Source organism: Patagioenas fasciata, chromosome 7 (assembly GCF_037038585.1).
Source record: "Patagioenas fasciata isolate bPatFas1 chromosome 7, bPatFas1.hap1, whole genome shotgun sequence".
In the NCBI taxonomy this organism is placed as follows: Eukaryota; Metazoa; Chordata; class Aves; order Columbiformes; family Columbidae; genus Patagioenas; species Patagioenas fasciata.
In genome coordinates this window covers 21,038,461-21,065,856 of record NC_092526.1, presented here as the reverse complement: position 1 = coordinate 21,065,856, position 27,396 = coordinate 21,038,461, and the positions used below count along the sequence as shown (strand labels likewise).

The following is a 27,396-nucleotide window of genomic DNA, read 5'->3' as shown; positions in this document are numbered from 1 at the left end:
GCTGAATTGAGTTTAAATTAAAATTGGATGAGAGACTATACAAATATACCTGTAAAACAGCAAGCCTTTCTAGTAGGAAGCAGCTTTTTCAAAAATACCTTAGAGAAGTAACAATGACTAAAATTACTATTATTGGGAGTTCTAATGAAAGGGGAGGCTATCTTTAAAACAAACCCAGAAACAGGACAAAAGTTGCTAGTTAGGTTAATACAGGAGGGAGCTCATATAATTTTAATTCAGGATCACATTCTACCTCTGAATTTCATTATTGTTTTTTCATGTGTAGCGACTGCGAGAAACACTACTGGCACGCCGTTGTACAGGACCCTTACTCAGTCTTATTTTGGAATGTGTGAAAAATAAGCTGCATAGTATTTCCTAGGGAGGGGACCTTACATTTGGAAGGGTTTAAAAATATCAGAGGTATAATGATGTTTTTCAGATGTTTAGGAAAGGGTATTTATCTGGGAATGTAAATGTATGTTGTCAGCAAGTAGCTTTAAAAAGTACTTTACCTTGTCATCTAATTACTGAACTATAGCACTCACATTACAAGCTGGTCATGCTGCTCTTACAGAATAATACTTGGTTTTATATTGCAGTTTCCAGTGAGTAAGAGCTAATGGTTTTGTGTCACATCTAAACAACTACATTTGAAAGTCAGAATGCTACAAACACCCCCATGTTGCACGCAGCTCTGCATTTAAGCAACCCCTCTACCAGGATCACCAATGGCCTAGCACACTCAGGGTTGAAGACAGGTATAAAACTTTCCTCAATTGTGTGTTATCCGATAGCAATAAACCTGCCTTCTAAGGCAGAAAAGGGATGTGAGCCTTACCCACGCTCCCTGCTCCCCTGCGTGGTGGAGAGGCCTCCAGTGAGCAGTTGTCTTCTGCTGGCAGAGCTCTGCAGAGTTAGGCCTGGCACAGCAGGAGCCTTAGGTACACTGTTATTCTGCCTAGTTACAGTTATTGTTTCATTCATTTGCTCTGCACAAATAGGTGTTGGATTATTGAAAGTAATTTTTTATAGATCTCTGGATTTTACAGTCTGGGGGAGGGCAGTCACCAGTAAGAAGTCTGGACATGCAAGTTCGCCCAGCATGCATTCCAGCAAGGTCAATGTGGTATCTCTCACACTTAGAGAGTGTGTTCACATTTTAAAATTCCCCAGTATGGGGACTCTGTGGAAAACAGCCTGTGATAACCATATGGCAACCATCCTGGACTCCTCTGTTACCTGAGCACAAACTGGCATCCTGCTCTGTGAAATCCACTGAAGAAGGTAACCCACTGACAAGGGTAGGCAGTGTAAAATCTGGCAAGGGGCAGGACTAGCATCCTGCAGCACAGGGCACAAAGAGGAGCAAAAAACCAGCATAAATTAGGGAATCTGCGACCCTCCACCCACAGTAGCAGAACCAGGACTAGCAGGGTAGAATGGAAATCCCTCCACACAAGCTCCCAGCCTCTGTTCATCACAGCATGACGAGCCACCAAGTCACGTGGCAATTTACCCATCCGGTACAGTTTCACATTTGGATTCCTTCCACTCACCTTCTGTACTGCAGGAGACTCTGTTACCACCTTTTAGCTCTTCTAAAGCAGCACAGACCTCGTATCTTCTTCTTCTGAGAACCACCGTGCTTCTTGTACAGAGGCACCTTTACAGACTTAAAGGCAGCACACAAAACATTTTCGCACTTTTTCACATAATCCTTAGCCATTTTCCATACACAGTGGCTCTCTCTTGTGCTATGTAAGTTGAGGAGTAAATGTGGAATAGGAAGCAAAAGACAATAGACATGCAATTGGCCAAATTTCCAAATTCCTTCAATAAACAAGAATTTAAATGTCATATTAAATACAGTAAAAGATTCTCCATATATTTTCATGGGGACATATTAACAACTACAGTAATTAGTTCTTTAAACACAAAGCAAATTCCCAAGTTTACTTCTCTTCTGGAGGCAAAACTCCAACTGATGTGTGGAGATTCCTATATAATTGGTATTTGTGTTACGAGAACCGTTGCCTCAATTTTCTGCTGAAGTGGTAAGAATGTATTCATGCATCCCATTTCTAAGTACTTCCTTCTTTTAATGCTGCACCAGAGCCTGCCAGACAATGGTATTTTGTAGGCTTTACTTTGGTGAGTGTATGAAAGCAATTCCAGCTCAGTGCACTGCTACACAAAGACAGCTCTTTGTTTATATAAAAAAACCCAGCAAAACCCTTTACCCCTCTTCTTTTTAACAGTAGTGAAAAAACATAGAATCCTATCATAAATAAGCCAGCAGATGTGGTCTACTCTAATGGTAGAGGTCTGAAAGATGCAGCTTCCTTGGCAAAATCAAGAGCTGCAGCTTTTACTCAGAAGAACCACTGTACAAGAGTGGCTCTCGCCTATTCTCTCACTTCCAGAACTGGTTCATAGGCGGAGCTTTGCTGACTGACAGTTTAGCCTGAAACACTGGACTGAACGTCTACTTTTAAGAAACTCTGACTACCTAGACTGAAAAAGGACAGTTTTTCCAAGGTGGACCCAGCTGGACATTCAGAAATTATTAACATGCAAATTTTCGCTTTTTGAATTCTAGTAAAATGTTTTTCAAAATAAAAATATTTGAATTTCTAGAGACAGAACTTATCCTTCTAACACTTACTGTTACAGGTTCATACCAGAAGTAACATCAAATACTGTAGTGATGAACTCAGTAAAGACCTACTTGAATCTGCTCTAAAAATGCTGGAGTCCGCAGCGTGGATAACATTTTTTGAGCTAAAACAAATGAAAATATTGTTTGCATTGCATTTCATGGAAAAGAGAAGAAAACCGACACTACATTCCTAATACTTATGTTTATTATGAAAGTCCCTCCAAATCAAAATAGCCCACAATACTGATTGGTTCCAGAGATTTTATGAGGAATAATTAGTTTCCATATTAAAAAAACCAAAACCAACCAAGTAAAACACAAATTAACTCCCAAAGTTCTACACAACAGCTATACATGAAAGGACTTCTAGCTAGCACATCACTGTGTCTGGGACAGTGGAGTTCCTACACATCACTGCATTTCTGAGAGAGTTGCTCAAGCACAGGATTGTCACGAAAACACAGGTGAAACAGTGTCATCTGCCTCACCCTGACTTGCAGCAGGCAGCCAACATGCACAGTACGGTATGAGAGCTCGTATACAAAAGTTAAACCCTGGGACTGCAAGAAGCTGAAGCTCAACAGAAACCAGAAAATGTGTTTTGTTGCACAGATCATTTTAGGTCATGTAAGACAATTGTTTTGGTCTTTGTCCAACATGCGTGCTCACTGACCCGGCTCCTAAACATAATTTCATAGTATTTCGTCCAGTTTTTAAACTGAAAGCAATTTTAAAGACTGAGAATTCTGTAGAGACACACTCAAACACTGTGTTTTCATTGCAACTACAATCAGAAATTTTTACAATTTAAAGGCTATATACGTACACCACTTTTCCAAACTTCCACTAGTGCTTTTTAAAAGGAAAGGAAAAAGAGTAAGGTTGTTTTACTGAAGTTCCCATTAGTTCCCCATTCCAAACCAAAACCAGTCAAAACAAGTAGTACAAACTGGTTTTGCTTTCTTGTTTAAAGGCAACTGTAATTTGCAGAACACTGAAGTTCAGCCTAGTAAGGTCTACATTACAAGAAGGGTAAAAAGTATTCGCTATCTCCTCTCACACAATTGTCAGAAGAAGTAGACAATAGGAGACATACAAAAATGAGTTGTAGCAAAGAGATTAAAAAAATACCAAATCATCAACTGTAGAAAACCAATGTTAGCCCATAGTTCTCTGAGAAGAGGAAAGGCTGCAGTAATGAGAAGATGAATGGAACAGGCATCAGGCTTCCTACTAGAATACTCTGCGTAAGACACACATTGTGTCTAAATCAATCTGTGTTGATCATCATTGACATTTGCTGCAGGGTAACAGCTTTTGCCACCACGCCCTTTTCAGAATCAGAAAGTGATTTTCCCTTGAAACAGATACGGATTTAAGACACAAATCACTTCACTGTAAGCAAGGGTTTAGTGCATGTACTTGGGACTCAGAAAAAGGATTTAGCATTGGCAATCACACAGAATGGTCACAGGCTGAGACAGGAGCATATGAAGCTGTGACACCTGTTCCAATTCTGCTGGAATCATTAAATAAATAACACATAGAAAAAACTACAAACTGGCAATAAGGAAACAGCATGGGACACTTTGGTATTTTAGAACTAGCACTACTGAACACTGATCAAGATCCAAAAGACTCCAATGTCCACCCTTGTTATTTAGTCAGATATTTCCACCATTTTCTGCAATGTTTGGTTTTAGTTTCTTATGAAAAAAACCTCACCATATATTTTCCTTTTGGTACAAAATATGTCAATATTGGAAACAGTAAACAAAGGGAGACCTGAAACTTACTTTACTATATTCTGGGCTGGCTAGGAGAGGAGACAAATACTTACTATTTATTAATAAACTCTAAATACCGTTTCCTCATTTTTCTACTTCAACATCTCAACCACTGGGTCATGTACTGTACTATAAAAAGAGAGCACAGAAGTTAGAAGACACAGAGGTTACAGAGTACAAACTCTCATTTCTAAAATGACTGAAATGACAATTCTACAAAAGGTATGAATATACAGAACCTTTTAAGAGCTCACATTTACCATGAGCCATGTGAATAATTTAAATCAATTTTCTGGAATATGTGTGGTTATCCTCTAAATACTTGATGGCATCCAAAAGCATCTTGCAAAGCTCTTCAGCAGAGAAGCAAACAAATTCAGATTAAAAAAAAATAGTTGCATGACATTCTCTTTGCAGAGTAGAAGATGAAGTCAAAGTTTTGACATCCATTGGTTAAAGCTACGAATCAAAACATATTGCTATGTGTGAGTTCTAAAAACACTTGGTCCATACCACTGAAGACAGAAAAAAAGGTATGAATTTTTTATTTCCATTAAAAAAATGTAGCTTGAAAGTTTAATGATTGTTCAGCATAGTGAAGTTCTCAGTGCTTCATTACTCTTATCCTATTTCAGCAAATCTTTCATCTCACCTGTTTCCCAGACGATCCTGTATTAAGTTTATTCTAGGCTGCTAAGAATGGACTCCAAAAAGCCAGGTTTATAGGAGAGAAGTCATTGGGAGTCAGCTGAACCATGGTAACTATGTACATGCTTTAGCGCATGACAGGTGCACCTGAACCTCAAAGGAACAGTTTCAATCCCAGTTGCATGTTTTAAGAGTGGGGGTACACTAACAGCATCTGTAGCCGTGATGGTAAATCATCTCCCGGGCTGTACCTTGACTGTACATCTGAGGCAACACTAGAGAGCACAACTGGGGACGACCAACAGGGACCAAAGGTCTCCTGCCTCTGGCACAGGGATTGGTTTTGGGAACTGCTCTCTGTCCAGCAACATTACAGTACTATCGCATGTTATCTATGTTGCGTATGTTGATAGTTCAGAACAACATTCTGTTCCCTTGTAAGACAAAATACTTTGCCAAAATGCCATTTTTTTAACCATCTTTGCAGAAGGGAAATGCTCCAGTAGAGGTAGTAATCAACAGCATGAAAGAGGTGTGTCTAGATTGTTATTCTCAGTCATCATCTTAGCAGGTCAGATTTCAGAAATTATAACATTCATTCAATATATCCCAGGCTAGTTTTGTTTTAAAATCTTGGTTATTGACAGTAACTATTAAACAACTGCCACCTCAAATACTGAGGATGGGATACTTTCTGCTGCAATCAGTGTATTTTCACATGTATAACCTGCCTTGCAGATAACTGTATGAAACTAGAGGCACAGGAGACAGATGAGAAAAATTAGAGGCAGAGAAACTGTTGAGGGAGAAGCAGATTTAAATAAGACTCCATTGCTCCCTTACAGTACACTCATGGACACAGAAGCTATGCAGCAGCTGAATTACATTACCTGGCTTTTCCAAAAGATGCTCTGTGAGTAGTAAAACTGACAACTCTTCTTCCACGATTTACAATTTTTCAGTTTTCTTACCTCTATGGTCTAACTAAATAGAGGTAATATTTTCATTCATGCCATTCTGCCCTTATTTTCAGCACATCTTTTGTTAACTCACAAGGGTCTTTAGAGATATCAAAGGTTTCAGAAGTTTTCAAGAGTGACCAGTAGAATAGGACAAATCTCAGTTTTTCAAAAGAAAGAAGTGGCAACACAACTTTCTTCACTGGAGTCTGTATAAAATAGAGCCTTTAAACATGTTTTATGGCATTAGAAACCATCCATATTTTGCTATTTGCATAGGTGGAAGGAATCAGAAAGAGTTCCTCACGTAGAGTTCCAGCTGAACACAGCACTCCAATCCTTTTGTATACAGAAGACAACCTATTACATTTTTTCCTGGTTTGTTCCTTCCCTTTTTTTATTACTTTTTTCTTTTTTTTTTTTTTAATTTTTATTTATGTATAAGTCTTTGGTCTATAAGCACATTGGTTCTGTGTGCACATACACAATACTGTTGAAACAGTAGGTTGCATAGAGTCTTTTACCCAAGAACCTCACAGACTTTTGGCACTGCTGTCACAAATCGCAGGAAAGTGTCTTGCAAGAGCTGTATGTTCCTTAGCATCCTACATCAAACTATGACCTGGAGACTGGAAGAAGTCTGTATAGAATGTCTAAAAATCTTTTTATTTTGGGTGTTATTTTGTCTTCTTTGGGATACAGTTTGTAAATCTTGGATGAAAAAGGAGAGCAAAATTATTTTACAGACACCCTTAATTTTATTTCTAGAGGTAATGAGAATTCAAAGTTTGCTGTGAATTATGTTAATTCAATTTTGCTCAAGTTTTCATGCATTTAAAATAAACTTCTAGTGACGTATGACATTCTGCCTTCTCTCTCTTCACCCTACCAAGAAAGTAGCAGTAAGAATGATACCTAGACTGAACTGTGTCTGAAGAAGCAATGAACTTTTCATCTGCTGTTTCTTCCATCACATCTCTGCTCTCATCCATCTGACCTTGCAAGCAGAGTTCCAGGAGTGAGGTCTGGATTCACAATGCTGCACATGAATAAACACCTTTCAACATGGAATCTCTGCAAAAAGCTAAAACCTGTAGAAGTCAAAAATTGCAAGGCAAAAGAAAAAAATTGAGGACTGTTAACATCAATGCTTTTGGGTATTTGCACAACTACTCAAGTCTACTTCTAATGTGATAAACCACCAAATTGAATTTTAAATTACGCTACAGTAATATCCCACAATTACCACAGTTTTTTTTTTTTTTTTCCCAAATTGCTAATTGAGCACATTACCTAATATTCAAAATATCAATCCAGTGTTTTAAAACTTTATGTTGGAGGAACGGCCACTGTGATTTGATAGGCAATTTCAAAACCAGCACTTTAAAACACAAAGATAGCAAAAATATCTGAAGCAGATCTATAATCTATAAAGCTGTACTCTATCTTACTGTAAGTAACAAATCAAACAACTATTACTTATAGCAGACTCAGCAAAAGCAACAGGGATCGACAGAAGAGATCTGAGTGTGATGCTCTCCACCACTGAGAATCGTAAGAGATAAAAGTTAAAAGAATGGATATTCCCTTTTGTCCAGAAGTTCCCAAAAGAATACAAAATAAATAATATTTCAAAGACAGTACAAGTGAAAATACTGCTCTCATTGTGTCAGTTACATACACATACAGCATGCCTACGTATACAGAATGGTGTGTTGTCTTCATTCACAAACAGGAAATATGGCAGTGCACTATTAGAATGCTTTGATATTCCTAACTTTTTTCTGATACTGAGATATATGAAGAAACCGCATTCACAACTTATAATTTACTTCCAGCAGCAAACAGTTCATTCTGTTCATGCCTCACAATTGAACTCAAGGATTAATGCTCCTCTGAGGAAGTGCTGCCGGTAAGATATCCATTTGTCCCATTGGCACCACTGGTTCCATTAGTGGTGACAGTGCTGTGAGGGGTTTTTGAACGAGGTACTGTTTCTTCCTCATCTGAGCTTGACTCAATGTCACTTCGGTCATCCTTTGCTACCTGTAGAATTTGAAAAAGAAGCAAGCAGTAGGTGATTGTAAGGAAACGACGGAGCTTTTTGGTTCAAGCCAGAATCAAAGACTTCACACAGTAATACAACAATAAAACAATAATTAAGGATGAAGATCTACTGTAACATATCAGTAACATGTTGTGAAAACACTGCCTATTTTACTGCAGAAATGAAAGAATGGGGTTGGAAGTGAGGAAGTTAGTTAAGATCTGAAGGAAGAAGAATCCTCCATTTTTATGTCATGCATAATCATCTTTAACCCAGTCTCTGTCTTACTGCGAGTGTCTAACTCTGCTCTTGTACCATCTAAATTTTCTCCTGTGTAATTTTTTGAACTACAAGGTAGAGGACTTATGTTCTCAAGTACAGTTCCTGAATGGTGACAGAGCAGCTTCTTATCCTGCTGATATATATGTCTAAAAAAGGTTGGAACATGATAGCATCCAGATACTATAGACAGAAGTGGGTTTGAATGGTATTAGGCAATGCACAGGTGAGAAGTAGAAATGGCCTTTGAAGATAGCCTTCATTTAAATATATAAACACAAACATTGGATAAAAACACCACACAGAAAGCACAAATTAAAAAACCCCACAAACACTAGTATTGTGCAGAATAAGTCTTTTGGATAGTAAATTTGAAGACACTTACATGCAAGGGGTTCCACTTCCCAGCCTTCCAGCACAGCACAAGGGAAAGGATAAACAAGCAGAGTAAGAGAGAGCAGGAAGCACCGTTTGAAGTCACTGGTGTAATTCAGACAGGAGAGCTGAGGCTAACAATTGCTAAAAGCAGAGGAAACTGAAGTGTGGCTTCCAGGCAAAATACAGTTCACGAATGCACTGCCTGTCATACAGAGCAAGTGGCAGATTCTGGGCTCTGTCCAGGACAAGGCTGAACTCTCCAGCACATTCATAGAAAGCAGTTTTCTGCAGAACAATCCTATTCACTTTGGGGGCAGTTACATGCCTAAAACATGTACTCATGAGCTCTCTAAGGGGAAATGATATTTTAACATTATATGTAAGTGTTACTTCTATCATCTAAATGTGAGCGCCATATCTGCACAGCAAGTGTAATGGGGCTAGCATTTCTGTGAATTGTGCCTCCCTGTCAAATGTAACTACGGCAGCAACACACTACATTTTAGCCCAAATGGTCTTGCTGTAGGAATCCTAGAAAGAAAGTACATAGCCCTTTGCAGAACCTCGTTAGTACCAAAAGAGGCTGTGATTTGTCACTTTCCCATTAGCAAAGGCAGCAGAATTTCAATTTGTGTTACTATCACTATCACTACCAGCTGGGAAATGAACACTTAGCTAACAACTGCTATAAAGACAAAAACCAGAACTGGTAGCCCCAAGAAAGTAGTCTGCCTTTATTTTTTTTGTTAATCCAATTTCTCTAATGTAGTTTGGTTCAGTGTATCAGAATATAAAAAGGAAGTGTGGAAGCACATATAAACACTATAAAGAGTATATTATCTGACATTTGTTAGAAAAAGTGGAAAAAAGTTTCCATGAAAGGAAAGAACAGTTTACATGAAACAATATGTGTCTTCAGTAACATGTTATGGATTAGAAAGAAAAAGTAATGAAAACAAAAAGTAACCAAAAAGTCAGTGACTCTGTATTGATAATGAAAAAGTTATAATCATAAACATGAAACAGAACCACGCTGTCTTACCTTGCCCTTTGAAATAGCTTTGTAGGCTGCCTTTATGATTAGGTAAGACCAAAAACAGTGCAGAATTTGAAGAATCACAAGCAACACATTGAAGACCCACAAGGCAGGAAAATTGCCCAGAGCTTCATACAGTTCAAATAATGTTGTGTTTAATATCCTGGAAGAGAAAGGGACAGAAAAATAATGACACTTTCCTTAAGCCAACAATCTAAAAGAAGCCCTTTTTAAATCAAAGTGACGAGTACTTGATTAGATGGGATTCACACAGACAGCTGGTTCTCAAAGTAACAGAGACTCTGAATCACATGGGTGTCTCCAGAAACATCAAAATCTTGCTTTCAGTGTTTAACTTCATTTTGCAAACATCACCTACAGAAAACAAAGCTCCTCAGTGTGCATTCTTTTTTCATTTTATAAAGCTGGCAGGTGTTGTTTGTCTCAAATACCTCCTTCCCTGATTAATAACAAAGATTACTTCATTCCATTTTTTTTTTTTCAAATCAAGCTTTTCCATCTCAACTGCTTCCAGTTAGGGTTTGGTGCCCCTGTATTAGCACAGGGTAAGAGCATGTAGAGGACTCCTACACTGCAGTGCAACTCACATGCAGCACCATGTTCTTCGAACCACGCTCCCAGGCTGTGACAGTGAGCTGCAATCTGTACCACATTACACCAGACACACCTGTACCAAGAGCAGGGCAACGCTTCCTGGCTATGCCCAGCTGAAGCCCTCTCTCCCAAACCCCTTCTCAAAGCCGAGGGGTTCATGTTGGTGTTTGTACACAGCTCAGGATGCCTTTGCCCCCTTGGTATCAGTGACACGAGCGATGTGCTATGCAGAACCAAAACCAGACCATGACCATTCAGTCAAAGTGAGGCTTCAGCAGCTGTAAAACCATGGCACACACGTGGCAGGATTCAGCCTCTTATAGGCTTTTCTAAGAATGGGCGGAGAGGCTTTTGTTGAGTCTTCCAACAGAAACTCTTTAGTGGAACCTCAGCACCAACAGGAATCTGAGGTCAAAATAATCAACCAGTGAAGGGACTTAACCCTGGACCTTGAACATCCCGAGTGTCTGTACTAACTACTAAGGTACTGGGCAGCTCTGGTGGCCACTTTTTGCACAAAATCCAATTTGCACACCACTCACATACAAGTAAGAGCCAGGTTTGGCAGTCACATACTGGAGAGGTGGACAACAGGGATACTTCGGGGCAGCAAAGCTTGGGTGCCATGTCGAAGAAATTTGGGCAGTACTAGGCATTTGAACCAAGTTTCTGAGAAGCAGCATTTCAGATGGAGGCAGTAACAGTGATGTTACAATATGACTTCTGAAGCTTTGTGAATACAGCACTAATCATTCTGTCCAAGTACTCTGCCATAGCAGACAATTTCAGTCTGGACCTCAGCAAACAGCCTGAGAGCAGAGAATGGTCAACAGACAGTAGAAACAATGGCATTTTTGGAAACAAATAACCATCTATTAATGCCTGTTACTTAGGGAGAGAAAAAGGTGGCAAGATGAGGATTTGTCAAACTCCATTCGTTTTCCCTGCTATGTAAAAATGCATTAAAAAGTCCATTGACTTAATGTTCTTTTTTGTTTTGTTTTTAAATTAACTATCACCCGCTGATGTGCCACTAGATGGCACATTTCATCAGCAAACCGCTGCACCCACTGGGTCTGCAGTCTGGAGGGGTCTGGGGGCTGCAGAACAGCCCAGCTCCACCTGAAACATCACAGGCACTGGGCTCAGCTGTTTAAAAAGCCACCCCATTCGCTTATTCCATCACATCCTTTCCAACAACATAAAAATCAGCTCAAGTAGTATTAATAAGTAGTATTAATAAGAAGCATGTACAGACAGCAAAACCAGAATATATCATTAAGTGCTAATGATTTACATGTATAAAACAGCACTGGTCAAAATCAACCAGTTATTTCTAAGACACTGGCCTTAATAATGTAGTACATTTCACAATAAATTTCCTACCTTTTTGTTTTTGCCTTCTTATGCTAAACTGCATGTTTGCTTCATAATTTATTGAGGAGTGGATGTTTTATAACCTTACTATACAGCTGCGTTTTAACTCTGTCTTCTGTTTATGAAGTGTACTCTAGAAAAATAAACTGTTTTCCAGTTTGCAAAAACCCCATCATATTATTGCTTCTGTCAGCTAAAACCCCTCAGTCTCAGCTTTGTGTAATCCATTCTGCCAATGGTAGCACAGCAATACCCCCTTGATAATTCAAGGGGACACTCTCATGTATATCAAAACACAGCTGTAGTCAGCACAGTTTTACTTCACCAGCACTCACTTCAGTTCCAACCACCATATCATATTCACACTTGAAATCAACAGCTCCTGTACACAAAGCTATGTAAAGCTCACATCTAATTGTCTTTGTCTAACATTTTATATGCTCCAGAATTGTAAATGCAGTTTCTACACATTTCTGTTTATATTTTCATTCACTAGATCAAATTCACCTCTGGGACCTTCCATAGCACTCAAGTAAAAAAAGCAGCATTAGAGATGAAAGATGGTCTGTTCTTGCAGAAGTCTAAAATATCAGTAAGACAGCAAGGCCAAAAAGAGTGCTTCTGGTTCCAAAGGCAGTTTCACCATGCAAATGACTCATCTAATGTGTATTAGGTATGGGAAATAAGCCTTAATTGAAAGAGCAGACCTCTTTCTCACCTGCTCATGTCCAGCAAACTAAGGACAGGATTGGAACTCTCCATCAAAGCTGCATAAGGGATCTCACTAATTGCTCAGTCATGCCAAGAGGGGTCAGAGACCTGGTGAGCAGGCTAAGTGTGCAGGCAGAGCTAGGGCTATGTCTAAGCATGCAGAGCTAAGCAGAAGCTGAGTGAAAAATACAGAAAACTATAGAAAAAAATGAAGGAAAGCAAATAAACTTTTTCTCTCAGAATAAATAATTTATTTCATATCAAAAGTCTGAAAGGGGGGGGGGAGGAATCATAAGGTTAATAGGCAGAATACAGAGAGAAATTGTACTTGCAGAGATCGAGGAAAACAGGGAGGGAAGAAAGGTTAGACAAATTTCCACCAATTCCACCACTGAAAAGATTCAACCAAAGCTTTTTAACCACCTACACAAGTAACTGGGACTGGAAAATGCAGCATGAGAATGGATTACATGACGGAGAAAGTGCCTACGGAATGTATATGCAAATAAATCTTAGGTTCAAATACTAAAAAAGGCAGCCAGGCACTTAAGTCTGCAAACAGGCTTGCTGGAATTTTTCAAAGCTCTCCAGTGGTTAATTCCCAGCAGAAACTTTGATTCTTGGTTATCTGACTGGAAACAGCTGGACTTGATCTCACAGGGAGAAATGACTTTAGCTGCAATTGCTCTACCTCTCTGAAAACTTTGGTCATCATTTCCCAGGTCTCTGCAATTTGAAACAAAATGCTAAGTTTCTGCTTTTGAAAATTGCTTCTGGACTGCAGCAATTTTTCTGAGGCCCTGAAAGATTTTGATAGCTGGACAAAAGAATACAGTCTCATGGAAGGCATTATTCTCTCTTCTCTCATTAAATAAATCCCAAGTGGGCCTGCGTGCCTGGCTGTGTTTAGCATTTTGAATTAGGCACTGTGGGTGATGAAGGCAAATGTAAACAAATTTACCACTTAAGATCCAATCCACTCTCACTGAAATCTGTGCTAGCCTTTCAGGAACACTGCCACAATATCTGAGCCACTGGGAGAGGTAATTCCATACCTTACTGTACTACCACTCTAACTGAACACTCAGAATACAATTACCACATTTTCAACAACTACTAAGCAATCAGATGCATCACATGAATCACAATACAGGTTTTTCCTCTACCATCTAACTCTGTTTAACCAGCACAGCAGTGCTTGAGAGGCTGTTGGCAACAGGCCCACACGCTGACTCTGGTAAGATTACACTCCCTCCCCTCAACTTAGTGGGCACAAGCCCAGGCTCTGGGACAGCAGTTCCTAGTTCTTGGCAAGCTGATCACTTGTCTTGCACCAGGGATGGAATGAGAAAAGGGAGATGAAGAAAGACAGATAAAGAGCGAGCGGAATGGGTGGAAGAATAAAATGCTTATTTACATTTGTCTGAGAATTGGCAAAAACATGCCTTGTATGCTTCTGAAAGGGTCCCAAGAACAAAGAAAGGAGGTGAGAAAGCAAGCCATGGGGAAGGAGCCAGCGTTCTTGCAGACAGGCAATAAATTTATGACGAACTCTGCAGAATGCAGCATAACAGGGTGATGGGCACTGTTATCACATACAACAGGAGCAGAAACTGCAGCTGAAATAAATGAGTGCCAGCCACGCTCTGCCTTAACTTCTGCAGCACTGTCCAGTGACCAACACTGTGTGTGCAACATGCTGAGTGAAAGGCTTTCTGTCACCGTGGTGCAACAGCCAGAAGCTTCAAAGCATAACCAAGGACAGCAAAACATGGTAACAGCTTGTTTAAATAATTCACAATAAATGTCTTTATCTCCTTCACCATGTGCACATTACCCAACAGCACTCTATATTGCACCATAACCAGCTGCACTGCGATATCCTTCAATACTGCATTCATTGCAGAGCAAATAGATAATTACATCTAGGAGGGCATGAATGAAATTCAGATTCTGTTTAGTGTAAGTAATCCAACAACACTAATGCCCAAATGCTTCAAAGTTTCTGTCTTTTGATTTTTTTCCTTTGAAAAAGAAACAATTGCACTTACTTCTGCCCCAAAACATAGTAGTTTATTCTGCATTCTACCTGGTAAAAAGTGACCAAGAACAGAGAACAAAGAGTCAGGAGTTCTAAATTCTGCATTCAGCTGTTCCACTAACTTATTATGTGATTCAAAAAATTTTCTGATTTATTTGCATAGTTTGCTTTTTGTTGAAGGTGGGCACAATGTATTGGTACATCTTGTCTGCCACACAAAGATGCTGGGAGTATTAATTCATTAGCTTGTTTATAGAACACTATGGACTACTTGCTTAAAACATCCCATAAAACTGACAGGTAAAAAAAAATGTCACTGAGACTCACAGACAAATGAAGAGGCAGTGGAGTGTGAAAGCACACATATGTGCACATGCTGATCAGCCACAAATCAGCTACATTTCATCAGCAGTAAAGATTTATCTCAGGATTTAGACCTTGACTAAAATCTAATAGGACTTCATATCTCAGGCTGTCCTAGTTACTTACAATGACAATGTTAAACTAACTTTATAGAACAGGTGACCTGACACACAGCTGTTTCTGCACGAGAGACTTCAGATGAGTTACCCAACTTTTTACTTGAAAAGGGTATGAAATGACATGCAAAATACTCATTAAATTCAAGAAACTTAAGTCTATAGCACTTTCATGTCCTGGAGCCCTCAAGCTGCAGCACAGCTAAATATTTAATTACAGCAAATCCAGTACATATAGGGCTGTACTGCCAAATTCTTTCCCTTCTGAGTTTCAGCTCAGCCAGCTGCTGTTAGGACTGGTCTATATCACTGTTCTGCTCTGAACAGATGCTTCTTAGCTCCTGCTGACTGGAAGAAGCAGCTGGTTTCCCTTCTCAGATCCTGCCACCTCTTAGGTTTTCAGTCCCCCAGAGTAGGATTTATGCTACTAAGCAGTGCATGGCAAGGATGAAGGGAGCAGCAGAGACCCACTGTGAACTAAGAAGAGTCGTAAGAACCAGTCACCCACAAAGCATCAATTAAATAGGGAAGGAAGGATGGGGAGGACAGAGAGATGATCTTTCAACAGCATCTGAGATGGATTCCACAGGTTTTTTTGTTGGTGATGCTCAATACACTCTTCTTTTAGAAAGTAAGTTGATAAAAGATCTCTGCAAAATGCAGTGACAGAAAATATATGAACTGTTGAGTCAGTATTCAGAACAACATTAAATCCACATGCTTCCATTTTACCAGTGAGCTCAGCATCATGTGTAGTTCTGCTCACCCACGCCAGCCCCACATGGGAGGATTTCCTGACATTGTGCTCATACGCGTTCAGCTGCTGTAGAGATGGGTGGCTCCTGTTCTAATAGTAATAAGGAACAACACCTCTTTGCAGAAACCACAGCCCTGCCACTGAGACTGTGCTATTTTAAGCCCTGTGTAGATCAATAAGATTTCCAATTACTTAACTAAAGTGATGGAACAGACAGGAAATTATTCATGTTTCATGTGCTGTGAAAGAGACCATTCTGATCAAGCTATCACTGTCCTGGGTTCAGCTGTGTTTTTCTCTTCACTCAATTCATTCTTGTCAACAGTCACTGCCCATTAACTGATTCTTGCAGCTACTGGTATGAATAATAGCATTTCTACTCTCGTGGACAGAGAAAAACAATAACAAAAGGTCAGAGACACCTTCGCAATCCACGCTCAAATCTCAGGAGAGTCTTTCAATAGACATTAGGTTATGGAGAGAATTCAAATTTCCTAGCAGAATGTAATTATACTCAGCAAAATGTTGCATCAGTAATGTGCTCTGGCAAAATGCTTGTGGAAAGGCCTGTGATCATACGATAGGCACAGAGAAACTACGTTATGCGAAGAACGACACTTCCAAATCTGAACATCTCCAGGCACGCATAAAAATTTTATATGAGCAACAGAGAATACATATCTAGATCCATTTGCCTAGGGTTCATGCTATTAACCAAATACTATAGGAAAGGCATATGTTGTAAACTATTGGAGGCCCGTTACCAATATTTGCAAACCAGGGTATCAGAGAACACAAAAGCCTTCCCCATGCCTTCTAAAAGTAAGTGCAGTACCTCTGCTCAAGGAAAATTTCTTCCTCTTGCGTTTGGAGCACATACTGACACATTGTCCTATGCTCAGCTACATGCCATGGAGACATTTTGGGAGAAAAAGATTAGTCAAATCATGCAGCTTAAGGAAGTGTAGTGGCACAGCATTTGCCAAGGAATTATCTTTCAAACAAATGACTCAAGGATTATTGTCCAGTTGTGCAAGAAATGCCAAAAGACATAGATGCAAAGGGGAAAAAAAACAAAACCAAAACCCCAATCAACTGTACCTCTGCCGCCCTAAGCACGGTGTGGAGCATTTCCTTTACACCAAAGTCTGGAAAATCAGCCTTAAATAGTTGTCAGTTTAATCCAATTTTCTTAATAATGATCTCTACTTTCATAGCTATTGTGCAGCACTGATGAAACCAGCTCACTTAGATAGATGCTGGGTTCCTCCCAAAGCGTTTAGCCATAATGACCTCCTCCTAGCAGAGCACTAACGAGACTCTAGCTGCATCACGGCTGTTGATCATGGTGTTCAAAAGCCATTTACTGTTTCAAGCTGGTGAGTTAACTATCATACTCCCACGCTTTTGCACAGCTATGATTTTTATGTCCGACATACACCAGCAGCCCACAGTGAACCTGTAGCACTGTTTTGCTTTTATATCAACTCCGTAGCACCACCAAATATGCTTCACCAACAGCAAACCCTGGTGCTACAGATACAGCCTTTAAGAGAAAAGAGGTGAGAAGAGGCAGGATTTCTGCACATGCTCCAACGACCTATGGCCACCCAGACCATCAGCACCCCTATAAGCTGCCTGTGGTACTGCTGTCCCAGCACAGCTCTCCCCAACATGGAACAAGCAATGCTTTAAGATGTATTTTGGGTCAAAGTTTCCTTGCACATGTCTCTCAAAAAAACACAAAACAAAACAACCAATAAAACAAAACAAACCACAGTCAAACTGCAAATTCCCATGGTCAGCCTCTTTTTTTCTGCCCTCCTTGCAAATGATGCAACTTCAGAGGAGACCTGGAGAACTTCAGCTGATTATCATGGCAGAAGCAACCCTCAGTTCAGCCTCCTCAGGTCATCCTGCTCTCCAGTCACGACACCTTGCTGGGCTGATTCGAAAGTGGCTGATGTGTCTGGCCACAAGAACAACACCAATGCTGTTTCCCTTCCCATGAGACATTTACACTCATCAGAAAAATTCTGAGCAAAAGAAGTGCCCTGGCAATGGTTTCTGTCCTGTTTTCAACCAGAGCACAGGTTTTAGAAAGGACATAATTTCTAATAAAGGGAGGAAAGTGAGAACACTGGCTGAACAGCCTATCCTTGACAACAGCAAGCATTATTACAGCTACAGGGTAAAGTCTGTAGAAACTAAAAATGAGGATAAGAGAATCAGCTTTGGAAGCCTGATGAAACCCTTTTTCATATAATTTTTTCCTGTTGTGATCACATGAAAATCTTAAAAATGGAAACACTGAGCAAATGCCACTTTTTGTTATTTACACTGCAAACCCACAATGGTGAATGACACCTGTAACCTTTCCATTTCTTATAGCTTTCCTGTAAATAGTTGGATAAGTATTAAGCCAGCACTCCAAAGACATCAGCTTTGCTTCATATCGCACTTAGAGGCTTGAGTTCAGAAGTGCTGTAAACAATCTGAGGAAATAAAATAACCAGTTAGGAAGAACCACATCAGAGAGCACTTTGTTAAAAGCAGATGGGATGACAACATTATATATGCTCTGCTAAAGAGCTAAGACAAGAGTTGTGAGTAAATTTATGGAGACTTATTTAATTAAACTTTCTTTTTCATCCACAAATTGGACCTTATGTGTTCTTCAAATATACTGTAGTTAGCTTGCCAAAAACTTTATTAAATGCTCTTGATAAACTGACAGGTTATAAGTTGCCTGCTGAAACTACGAACAGGCTGAAATATAAGCACATTAGATAACTTTCGTTAGTTCTACAGCATCCATTCACTGACAGCACAAATAAAATCAGGAATCAAGTACCCTGGATCAAAGTCATAATTTATTCCTCTAATATCTGTTTCCCACAAACAACTTAGATTGTGCTCTGGTTTACACAATATTCTGAGCAAAATAAGCTCAGAACAGTGTCAGAAGAGATTTATGTTCTTAATAAAAATGTAAGTTATTTTACCATAGAACAATCAGAGATGTTTGTCCATCTCTATACATAATACTAGCCAGGCTAAGAAGGCTTTCACTGACTTTAGGATCCATCAGAAGTAGCTAAAACCATCACAAAACCTAGACAATAGAGTAGTGAGGTGGGTTGCAAACTGGCTTAAAGAGAGAAGCCAGAGAGTGGTGGTCAATGGTGCGGAGTCCAGTTGGAGGCCAGTATCTAGTGGAGTGCCTCAGGGGTCAGTACTGGGGCCAATATTATTCAATATATTCATTAATGATTTAGACGAGGGAATTGAGTGTACTATCAGCAAGTTTGCTGATGACACTAAGCTGGGAGGAGTGGCTGACACGCCAGAAGGCTGTGCTGCCATCCAGCGGGACCTGGACAGGCTGGACAGTTGGGCGGGGGATAACCTGATGGAATTTCACAAGGGAAAGTGTAGAGTCCTGCATCTGGGCAGGAACAACCCCAGGTTCCAGTATAGGTTGGGGAATGACCTACTAGAGAGCAGTGTAGGGGAAAGGGACCTGGGGGTCCTGGTGGACAACAGGATGACCATGAGCCAGCACTGTGCCCTTGTGGCCAGGAAGGCCAATGGCATCCTTGGGTGTATTACAAGGGGGGTGGTCAGTAGATCGAGAGAGGTCCTCCTTCCCCTCTACTCCGCCCTGGTGAGACCCCATCTGGAATATTGTGTCCAGTTCTGGGCCCCTCAGTTCAAGAAGGACAGGGAACTGCTGGAGAGGGTCCAGCGTAGGGCAACAAAGATGATTAAGGGAGTGGAGCATCTCCCTTATGAGGAAAGGCTGAGGGAGCTGGGGCTCTTTAGTTTGGAGAAGAGGAGACTGAGGGGTGACCTTATTAATGTTTATAAATATATAAAGGGTGAGTGCCACCAGGATGGAGTCAGGCTCTTCTCAGTGGCAAACAATGATAGGACAAGGGGCAATGGGATCAAGCTGGAACACAAGAGGTTCCACTTAAATTTGAGAAAGAACTTCTTCTCAGTGAGGGTGACAGAGCACTGGAACAGGCTGCCCAGGGAGGTTGTGGAGTCTCCTTCCCTGGAGACATTCAAAGCCCGCCTGGACACATTCCTGTGCGACCTCACCTAGGCGTTCCTGCTCCAGCAGGGGGATTGGACTAGATGATCTTTTGAGGTCCCTTCCAATCCCAAACGTACTGTGATACTGTGATACTGTGAAGGTCTGGGCAGTTCGGATTTATCTGGCTACTTAAATTCTTCCCATGCAAGTAACTGACCGGTGTTCTCGCTCTAACTAGTGCCTACATATAGCTTTGAAACAGTAGGATGCCTTTTAAGGGCAGGTTGGAGCTTCTGTTTTACTCATACATTCAGAGGAATGAAGCAGGGTGACTGCCGGGGTCCCCATGCTGCCTTCCCACAATGTACATGCTTCAAGGGTCAAATAGCAGAAAACGTTCCAGGAAGGAAAACCAGTATGAAAGACGACAACCCAACCTCCCTGCATGTTAAGAGCCAAAAGAGACAAAAACAGTCAGTATCAGCTAGAAAAAGAACAAAGCTCACAAAAAGAGAGGTTCAGCAAATCTTTGCAGCAGCTGCTACTCATGGGGGCTCTGTGCTGCCCTGTTTGTGACTCAGGCTGCAATTTTGCTCAGAGAGAAGCTGATTCCAGGATAAAAGAGATAGAACAGTGCAAACTGGCAATAGTGGATCACTATTTGGAGACCCAGTGTGTGCACGGCTATATCCCATGCTGTTGTTTAACCAGTGATGAAACTCGGGAAGAGCAATTCAGCCAGTCAAGCAGAGACAAGAGAATGACTGGTAATAAGTAACTAGGGTTCATTACAGCACACCATGGTGAACAGAAGTTAATTTTAACTCAGTGAGGATCATGCCATGCTTGTCTGGTTCACGCAGATATTCGTTGCCATGAAAAGGCAATTAGAAATCAGCCATGAGCCAGACTGTGTGTACTCTGGTGAGCTTTAAAAATGAAAGAACGACAAGGAATAAAGTTGTTCTTCCGATGACTGGCAGATCCATGCTTATATAGGATTTTTTGGCATAAAAATCCCATTTAGCAACTGTACATTGCAGCTGATGAGACATGCACCTGAAACAGCTTTGAGTTGTAACAGTGAGAATTATTTTTGCCATCTTTTTCTTTGAGAGAACCTTTCCAAACAGACTTAAAAACGGAATATCCAGTTAAGACATAGCTACCCACATTAAATAAGACCATACTGACTAACTAAAGTGGCTGTCTGTCCTTGCTGTTTTTTAATGTGGAACAAAAGTCCAGGCACTGACAGTATCTGAAGAGATCAAGGACAGGACAGAGTACAGAGCACCTGGATTGTATCAAATTTGCCGAGATGAGGATTTGGGGGACAGCACATGCAGAACATGACCTGTGTTCTTTATAATCAGCCTGAGTCAGGCTTTCATTTACATTTGTACAGTTAAGCCACTGTTCCATGTTTGTCAGTGCATATACGTAACATGTGCCATGCTGAGACCTCATGGGTTGCCTGAATGCCAGCGTCGTTTCCCTGCTCCCTGGCCTTTTCATAGCAGTACTTGTCAGCAACACTTCCCTGAAACCCACTGCGTTCTACCTCTCATACAATATAATTGACTCTAAAAATAGTCAAAAGTAGGGAAAAACAACTACATACTAGTACTAGTCAGAGCAACCTGAAAGAACCTGAATTTACCCAGCGTGGTGACTTCATATGGCAAACGTCAGCGTAGCTTTCCTGGGAGCCTTCTCCTTCTCCTTTCAAACCCAAAAGTTACAACTTTACCTGCAGTTACTTTAAGCAAATTTTTTACTCATGTCTCCTGGAATGGAAGATGCCTGTTTATCCTCTGCACACCTCAAAAACTAATTAATAAATATTACAAACACATGGAGTTTCCCTTTCTGGATATTGAAAGAAAAATCTAACAATGGCAAAAAGCAAACCACTCTTTTATCGAGAGAGAAGACTATGCCCATGTAACTACAGCAAAAACAAGCATTTGAGGCCCAGGGAAGAGGAATTGCAAGGTTTATTGAAATAAAGAAAGTCTTGAGGTAACTGCTTTGTCCAGCTTGATTAGACTAGCTAAGGGCTCACATAATGTACATAAATTCTTTGGTTTGAGACTGCTTTCATTCGCCCTACAATCCTGTATCACCTGAGAAGGCATCGTAGTCCCCCTGACCCATGGAGAGTTGTGGTTTATGTTGTAATTTGCTAGAACAGTGATTATGCGCAAGTGGGAGAATTTCACAAGCAAAATGTCTTGTCAGTGAAAATAGCAGCTTTACTCCTACATTCACTTAGCTGCAGGAGGCAGAAAGTGTCCTGGGGTTTTTGAATTATTGCTGAAATGAACTCCAGATGCCTGCAGAAAGACTGCTAAATATATACCTAATTGCCATTTCTTTTGTCTTAGCCCCGCTGCTAAACAACCTTCAAACAACAGCATTTGATACACTCTGAATTGTTTATTAGTACCTTTATGCAAAATTAAATGGCACTTGTGCGAAGTCAGAGCACAACAGCATGCCAGTGCTTCATAAGCCTGGGAGCCTGTCTTGGATATTCACCTTACTGTGTGGGTGAAGTTTTCTTATAAATTACAGTCTTCCTTTTACATTGTGCACACACCAATTTTATACCTCTCAGTTTTTATGCTAGAAAAATTTACATATTTATGTAATATTAATCAGGCACCAAATTTTGCTATTTTGAATATTCAGCAAAGGAGAGCAAAACTATGCTTCCTGGCCTGCTGCCACTCCAATGACTCATCTTTGCTGACATGCAAGCTAATGGGGGCGAAGATTTAGAATTCCTGCTTCACAGAGGAAAAGGATTTGGGAGAGACAAGCTCACAGTTCCATGCTTCAGCCCTGCAACCCTGACTCACACACAATGCCCACAGTACAGCTGAGCTCTGTGATCATATGCCTATGTAAGGGTAACCATTAGGGGTACGTACATCAAGGCTTTGGTCTGGAAATACGATGGTCTTAAAAATCAAAGATCATATACACCACACTGAACCATCTGCATATTGAAATAAATACATGTGTTCTTTCACTGATTAAGGGAGAGGAGCGGCAGGGGCATCGCCAGTGTAACCACTCTGTCTGTGACAGAGGAGCACAGAGCACACTGTTGGCTGCTGCATTCCCATAACACACAACCCCTCCGCCTTCACCAGTCTATGCTGATCTTTTCCATCCCAGCAACAAAGCTCACCTACAGCTGTAACCTGCTGCCCTCATTAGCCCAATATTCAGTACCAGGGGAGCTGACATCAAGCACAGAAGGTGCTGTTCAGCCCTTTTCCCTTTCCCTCTTCCCTACATCTACTCACTTCGATTTTTACCGTGCTTTCAGCACACTGGGCCAGTGCTACTCTGTAGAGCAGGATTCAGATGGTTCAATCTCAAGTGGCATGGAAGTGCTGCTGTCGCCTAGCATATATGGGAACAGATGGGCACATTCAGAACATCAGCACAAAATGCCACAGCTGTAAAGCAGGGCTCAAGTTTTGACGCTTGTTAGATAACTTATCACCGTTGCTGGTAATCTCTTGCGGGACTCTGCCAGTCAGAGAGCATGAGGTACGTACTGGGGACTCTTACATGGACTTCAGCTCTGTGATGCCTGATTCCCACTAGCCACGTCATTCTTTAGTTTATAATTTGCCTAGTCCTAGCAAGGGCTTCTTGCACAGTGTGACACTTGGCTGCAACAATTCAGAGAGATCACTCAAGACAGTGTGAACTCCCAGTTTCTGAGCTTCAGTTCCAATTATAAACACACAGTGCTATTTTAAACACTTCAGGTTTAAAGTGTGGACTTCCCAAAACTTGACTACCATAGTAAGGATGTAAAGGATGGGAAAATCTTGACCTTGCTGATTTTCAGATGTCTCAAGAGAAAAAGCATATTGGGCAGCTGTTTCTAGTTAAATGTGTGAAGACAAATAACCTCCTTCAAAATTATGCACTCTGGACAAGATTAATCTGCTCTTTGTTGACTATTCAGCAAGGCAAGCACATAGCAGTGATCTGGTAAATTTTGTGTTTGAATAACAAAAAATTCCAAGTCAGCAGTTCCTTCTTTGCCATTTCAAATAACAGAGAATGAGGTTTAAATGCTGGATTCAGAGCTAAACACATAAGGCAGCTCACAGAATGACAGAATGGCTGATATCACCCTGTCCAACTGCCCTGCTCGGGCTGGGTCACCAGCAGCAGACTGCCCAGGATCATGTCCATACAGCTTTCCAGTGTCTGCAAAGATGGAGAGTCTACAACCTGTGGACTGGGCAGCCTGTGCCAGAGCTTGGTCACCCTCACAGTGAAAAAGTACCTCCTGCTGTTCAAATGGACCCTCCTGTGTTTTAGTTCGTGCTCATTGCCTCTGGTCCTGGCCATCAATGAAAAGAGCCTGGATCAGTCTTCTTTCTGCTCTCCTTTCACATATTTATATATATTGATAATATCTGTCCTGAGCTTTCTCTTCTTTATGCTAAACAGTCCCACCTGAGTCATCCTTTCCTCATGTGAGAGATGCTCCAGTCCCTTCATCAACCTTAGTGACCCTTTACTGGACTCTTCCCAGCAGCTTTGCGTCTCTCTGGTACTGGGGAGCCCAGAACTGGACACGGTACTCCACATGTGGAGTGCTGAGCAGGGTTAAGGATCCCTTTCCTCAGCCTGCTGGCAACACCTCTCCTATTGCAGCCCAGGATACCATAGGCCTTCTTTACTGCAAGGCCATGTTGCTGGCTCATGTTCACCTTGGTGCCCACCAGGATCCTCAGGTTCTTCTGTGCAAAACTGCTTTCCAGCTGGTCAGCCCCCAGCATCTACTGGTACAGATCTTTGCACTTCCCTTTGCTGAACTTCATGAGGTTCCTGCCAGCCCATTTCTCCAGCCTTGTTGAGGTTCCATCCCTCTGGACAGCAGCACAACCCTCTGGTGCAGCAGCCGCTCTTCCCACGTTGGAACACGAGCAAACTTGCTGTGCGTGCACTCTGCTACATCATCCAGGTTATTAACGAAGATGCTGAATGGAACAGGACTCAGTACTGACCCCTGGGTTACACTGCTGGTTACTGGCCCCCAATTAAACTCCATACCACTGATAACCACCCACTGGGTCTGGCTGCTCAGCCAGTTTTCAACCCATGTCACTGTTGGCTCATCCACCCATGTGTTATCACACAAAATCACAGAATGTTAGGGATTGGAAGGGACCTCAAAAGATTGTCTACTCCAATTCCCCCACAGCTTCTCTCTCAGCATCTTCTAGAAGGCAGTGTCAAAAACCCTACTGAAGTCAAGGGAGACTATATCCACTGCTCTCTCCTCATCTACCGAGCCAGTCATTTCATCATAGAAGGTTATCAGGTTGGTCAAGTATGACTTCACCTTTGCCTTCCCCTTCGTAAATCCATCCAGTCATCATCTGACTTCCCCGAAGCAGAGTCATGTACTGCAGTCTCCAGTGGCAGAACTGCACCGGTGGAATTGGGTGCTCCTTTAATTTCTCAATATAAACCAGAATGCAACAGGCAGATGAAATCCTATGAGTGGAAGTGCCACCATTGTTCCTGAGATTATGCAAGTAGAAAAACTAGCTTATTAATACTTCATTTACAGATACTCAGTGAATGGCCCAGTTATCTTCAAAGGAAAGACTGAGGAAAGGGAAGCAAAGCTGTTTAAGAAACAAATAATTGCTCCTTGGAAAAAAGTAACAAGCATTTTTAAACATGCAGGTTGTGCGTCGATCCATTTTCTCCATTTATCATGGTCCTTCACCAACTCATAGTGCAGCAGGGACCAGGCATTATCACATTATCTTTGTAGTCATTAAATGCTAAATGAGATTTCTACATTGTACTGTCAAGCAGAGCTGATTACACAGCTCCCTAAAGGCACCTTGGTCTTATCCTGTTTGCAGTAACAAAACCCCAAAGAGATATCATTATAGAGGATTTGAAAGGGAACTGCGGCAGAGAGGTTGACATTGGCATCTGTAAATCCTCTGCATGCTCGAAAAATGAGCTTGGTGGTTACCTCTCTAAATAAAACTCTGCAAAAGGTAACATTTTTGGCATTCTTGGTGCTTTTCCAAACCAAAACTGTCACTGTTATTGCCTTCTGATGCAATGACAGACCACTCCTGATCTCATACTGATACAGGAATTTGGGTTAGTTCTGTGCATGCGAGAGAAAGAAAGCATCCAGAACACAAAAGCAAGGCCAATGACTTCTCCTAGCTCTCCTCATATATAGCACACAGGTTACAGAGGCACTTTAATGCATTTCTACACTGAAGTACATCAGTGTATTTTCTAACTAGCCAGCTGTCTTTTGGGTGTTGAAGACCTGAGCTAAAAAACTGAACATCTACATCCTGCTTGTGTGCATGACGTGTGTGTACCTACAAGAGAGCGCATGTGCACATGCAAGCAGCTGCCCTCGTCTGGGAAGAGGTGAGATTACAGTAACGCCTGTATAACTACCTTATAGATGTACGTATTACACAGCCTTCCCAGGACCGCAATTCAAAGCAGGGATGTAAAAGGAGTAGCCTGCAGTATTGCAATCCGCATGTCAATAACATCATCATACTGACTTCATTGGGCCAGACTTTCCTTATCTCACCATGTTTTTCTTTAAGCTGAACACATTCAGAAAGCGTGCACTGAAAACGAATGAGAAGATCCTAGCTTCAAGCTTAGCTTCTGGTCAGTGTTTTCAGCGACTAATATTTTATTTCTCCTCTAACTTCTTACCAACACAGGCCACCAACTGCTAACCTGGAAACTATGTGGTCTCCAACCCACTTCTACCTTAAAAGCAGCAAAAGCCCCATATATTTCTTGTCTAGCACACAGTAAACACAACGGCACTCTAGCAAATAAGCTATTTCAGTACCTGGTTATATCAGAAACTCTCCTTCGTGCTTTGGGAAACAGAGTAATGTCAATGAATCATGTTCAATTACAACATAGTTATTTTCAAACTTGTTTGATGCCTAGCATTTGAGGAAAATGATATGCTTACTCACCACAAGGGATATATGCCAAGCCTACTGACAATGAAGACAATGGCAAATGTAAGGAACAGAAGGTCACTCAGTTTTTGACACTTGCAATAGTTTGCCATTTTGGCAGCCTGTAAAAGAAAGAAATGTCTGTTTACTTCTGTAAGGCCAACTGAGTTCTCTTGTATTGTGTATAAGCTGTAAGAAGAATAAATCAAATTTTAATGAAATGGCTTATAGTTTCATTGGGCCACCTCACAGTGACCTTGCAACTCCTCTCCACCATGCAGGTGGAAAATGTTTTCTCAGAAAAAATCTCAAACTGTGTAAAACCAGAGTACATATCTCATTTCTTCTTTCCCCATTCAATTTATGTGTTGAAATCCTACAATTCCAGATTTGCAAAACTCTTCTAAACCTTTTATTGAACCTCACTGTGTTGAAGCTGTGTTCCCAACCTATTTACCTACCTGTCTCTCACCTTTCCAGTATGCTCCACTTGCATTTTCAGCATCCATCCATCTTTCACCTGCTCCATGCTCTCTGACCTTCTAGTGTTGCTATA

General features: G+C 41.1%; 1 protein-coding gene across 2 annotated transcripts in view; it reads right to left on the bottom strand.

Annotated features, from left to right (window-relative positions):
* Positions 1 to 2,849: 2,849 nt before the first annotated feature.
* CERS6 (ceramide synthase 6) overlaps positions 2,850 to 27,396 on the bottom strand; it is a 117,586-nt gene continuing 93,039 nt past the window's right edge. Inside the window, exons 8-11 of one of the 2 annotated variants that reach the window (XM_065841287.2) lie at positions 26,856 to 26,962; positions 9,803 to 9,959; positions 8,768 to 8,791; positions 2,850 to 8,102 (exon numbers count right to left, since the gene is read on the bottom strand). In XM_065841287.2, coding sequence (XP_065697359.1) covers positions 7,941 to 8,102; positions 8,768 to 8,791; positions 9,803 to 9,959; positions 26,856 to 26,962 — 450 coding nt within the window. In that variant the 3' untranslated portion in view covers positions 2,850 to 7,940. The remainder of the gene's footprint in view (positions 8,103 to 8,767; positions 8,792 to 9,802; positions 9,960 to 26,855; positions 26,963 to 27,396) is intronic. The other variant, XM_065841288.2, reaches the window with a different exon arrangement.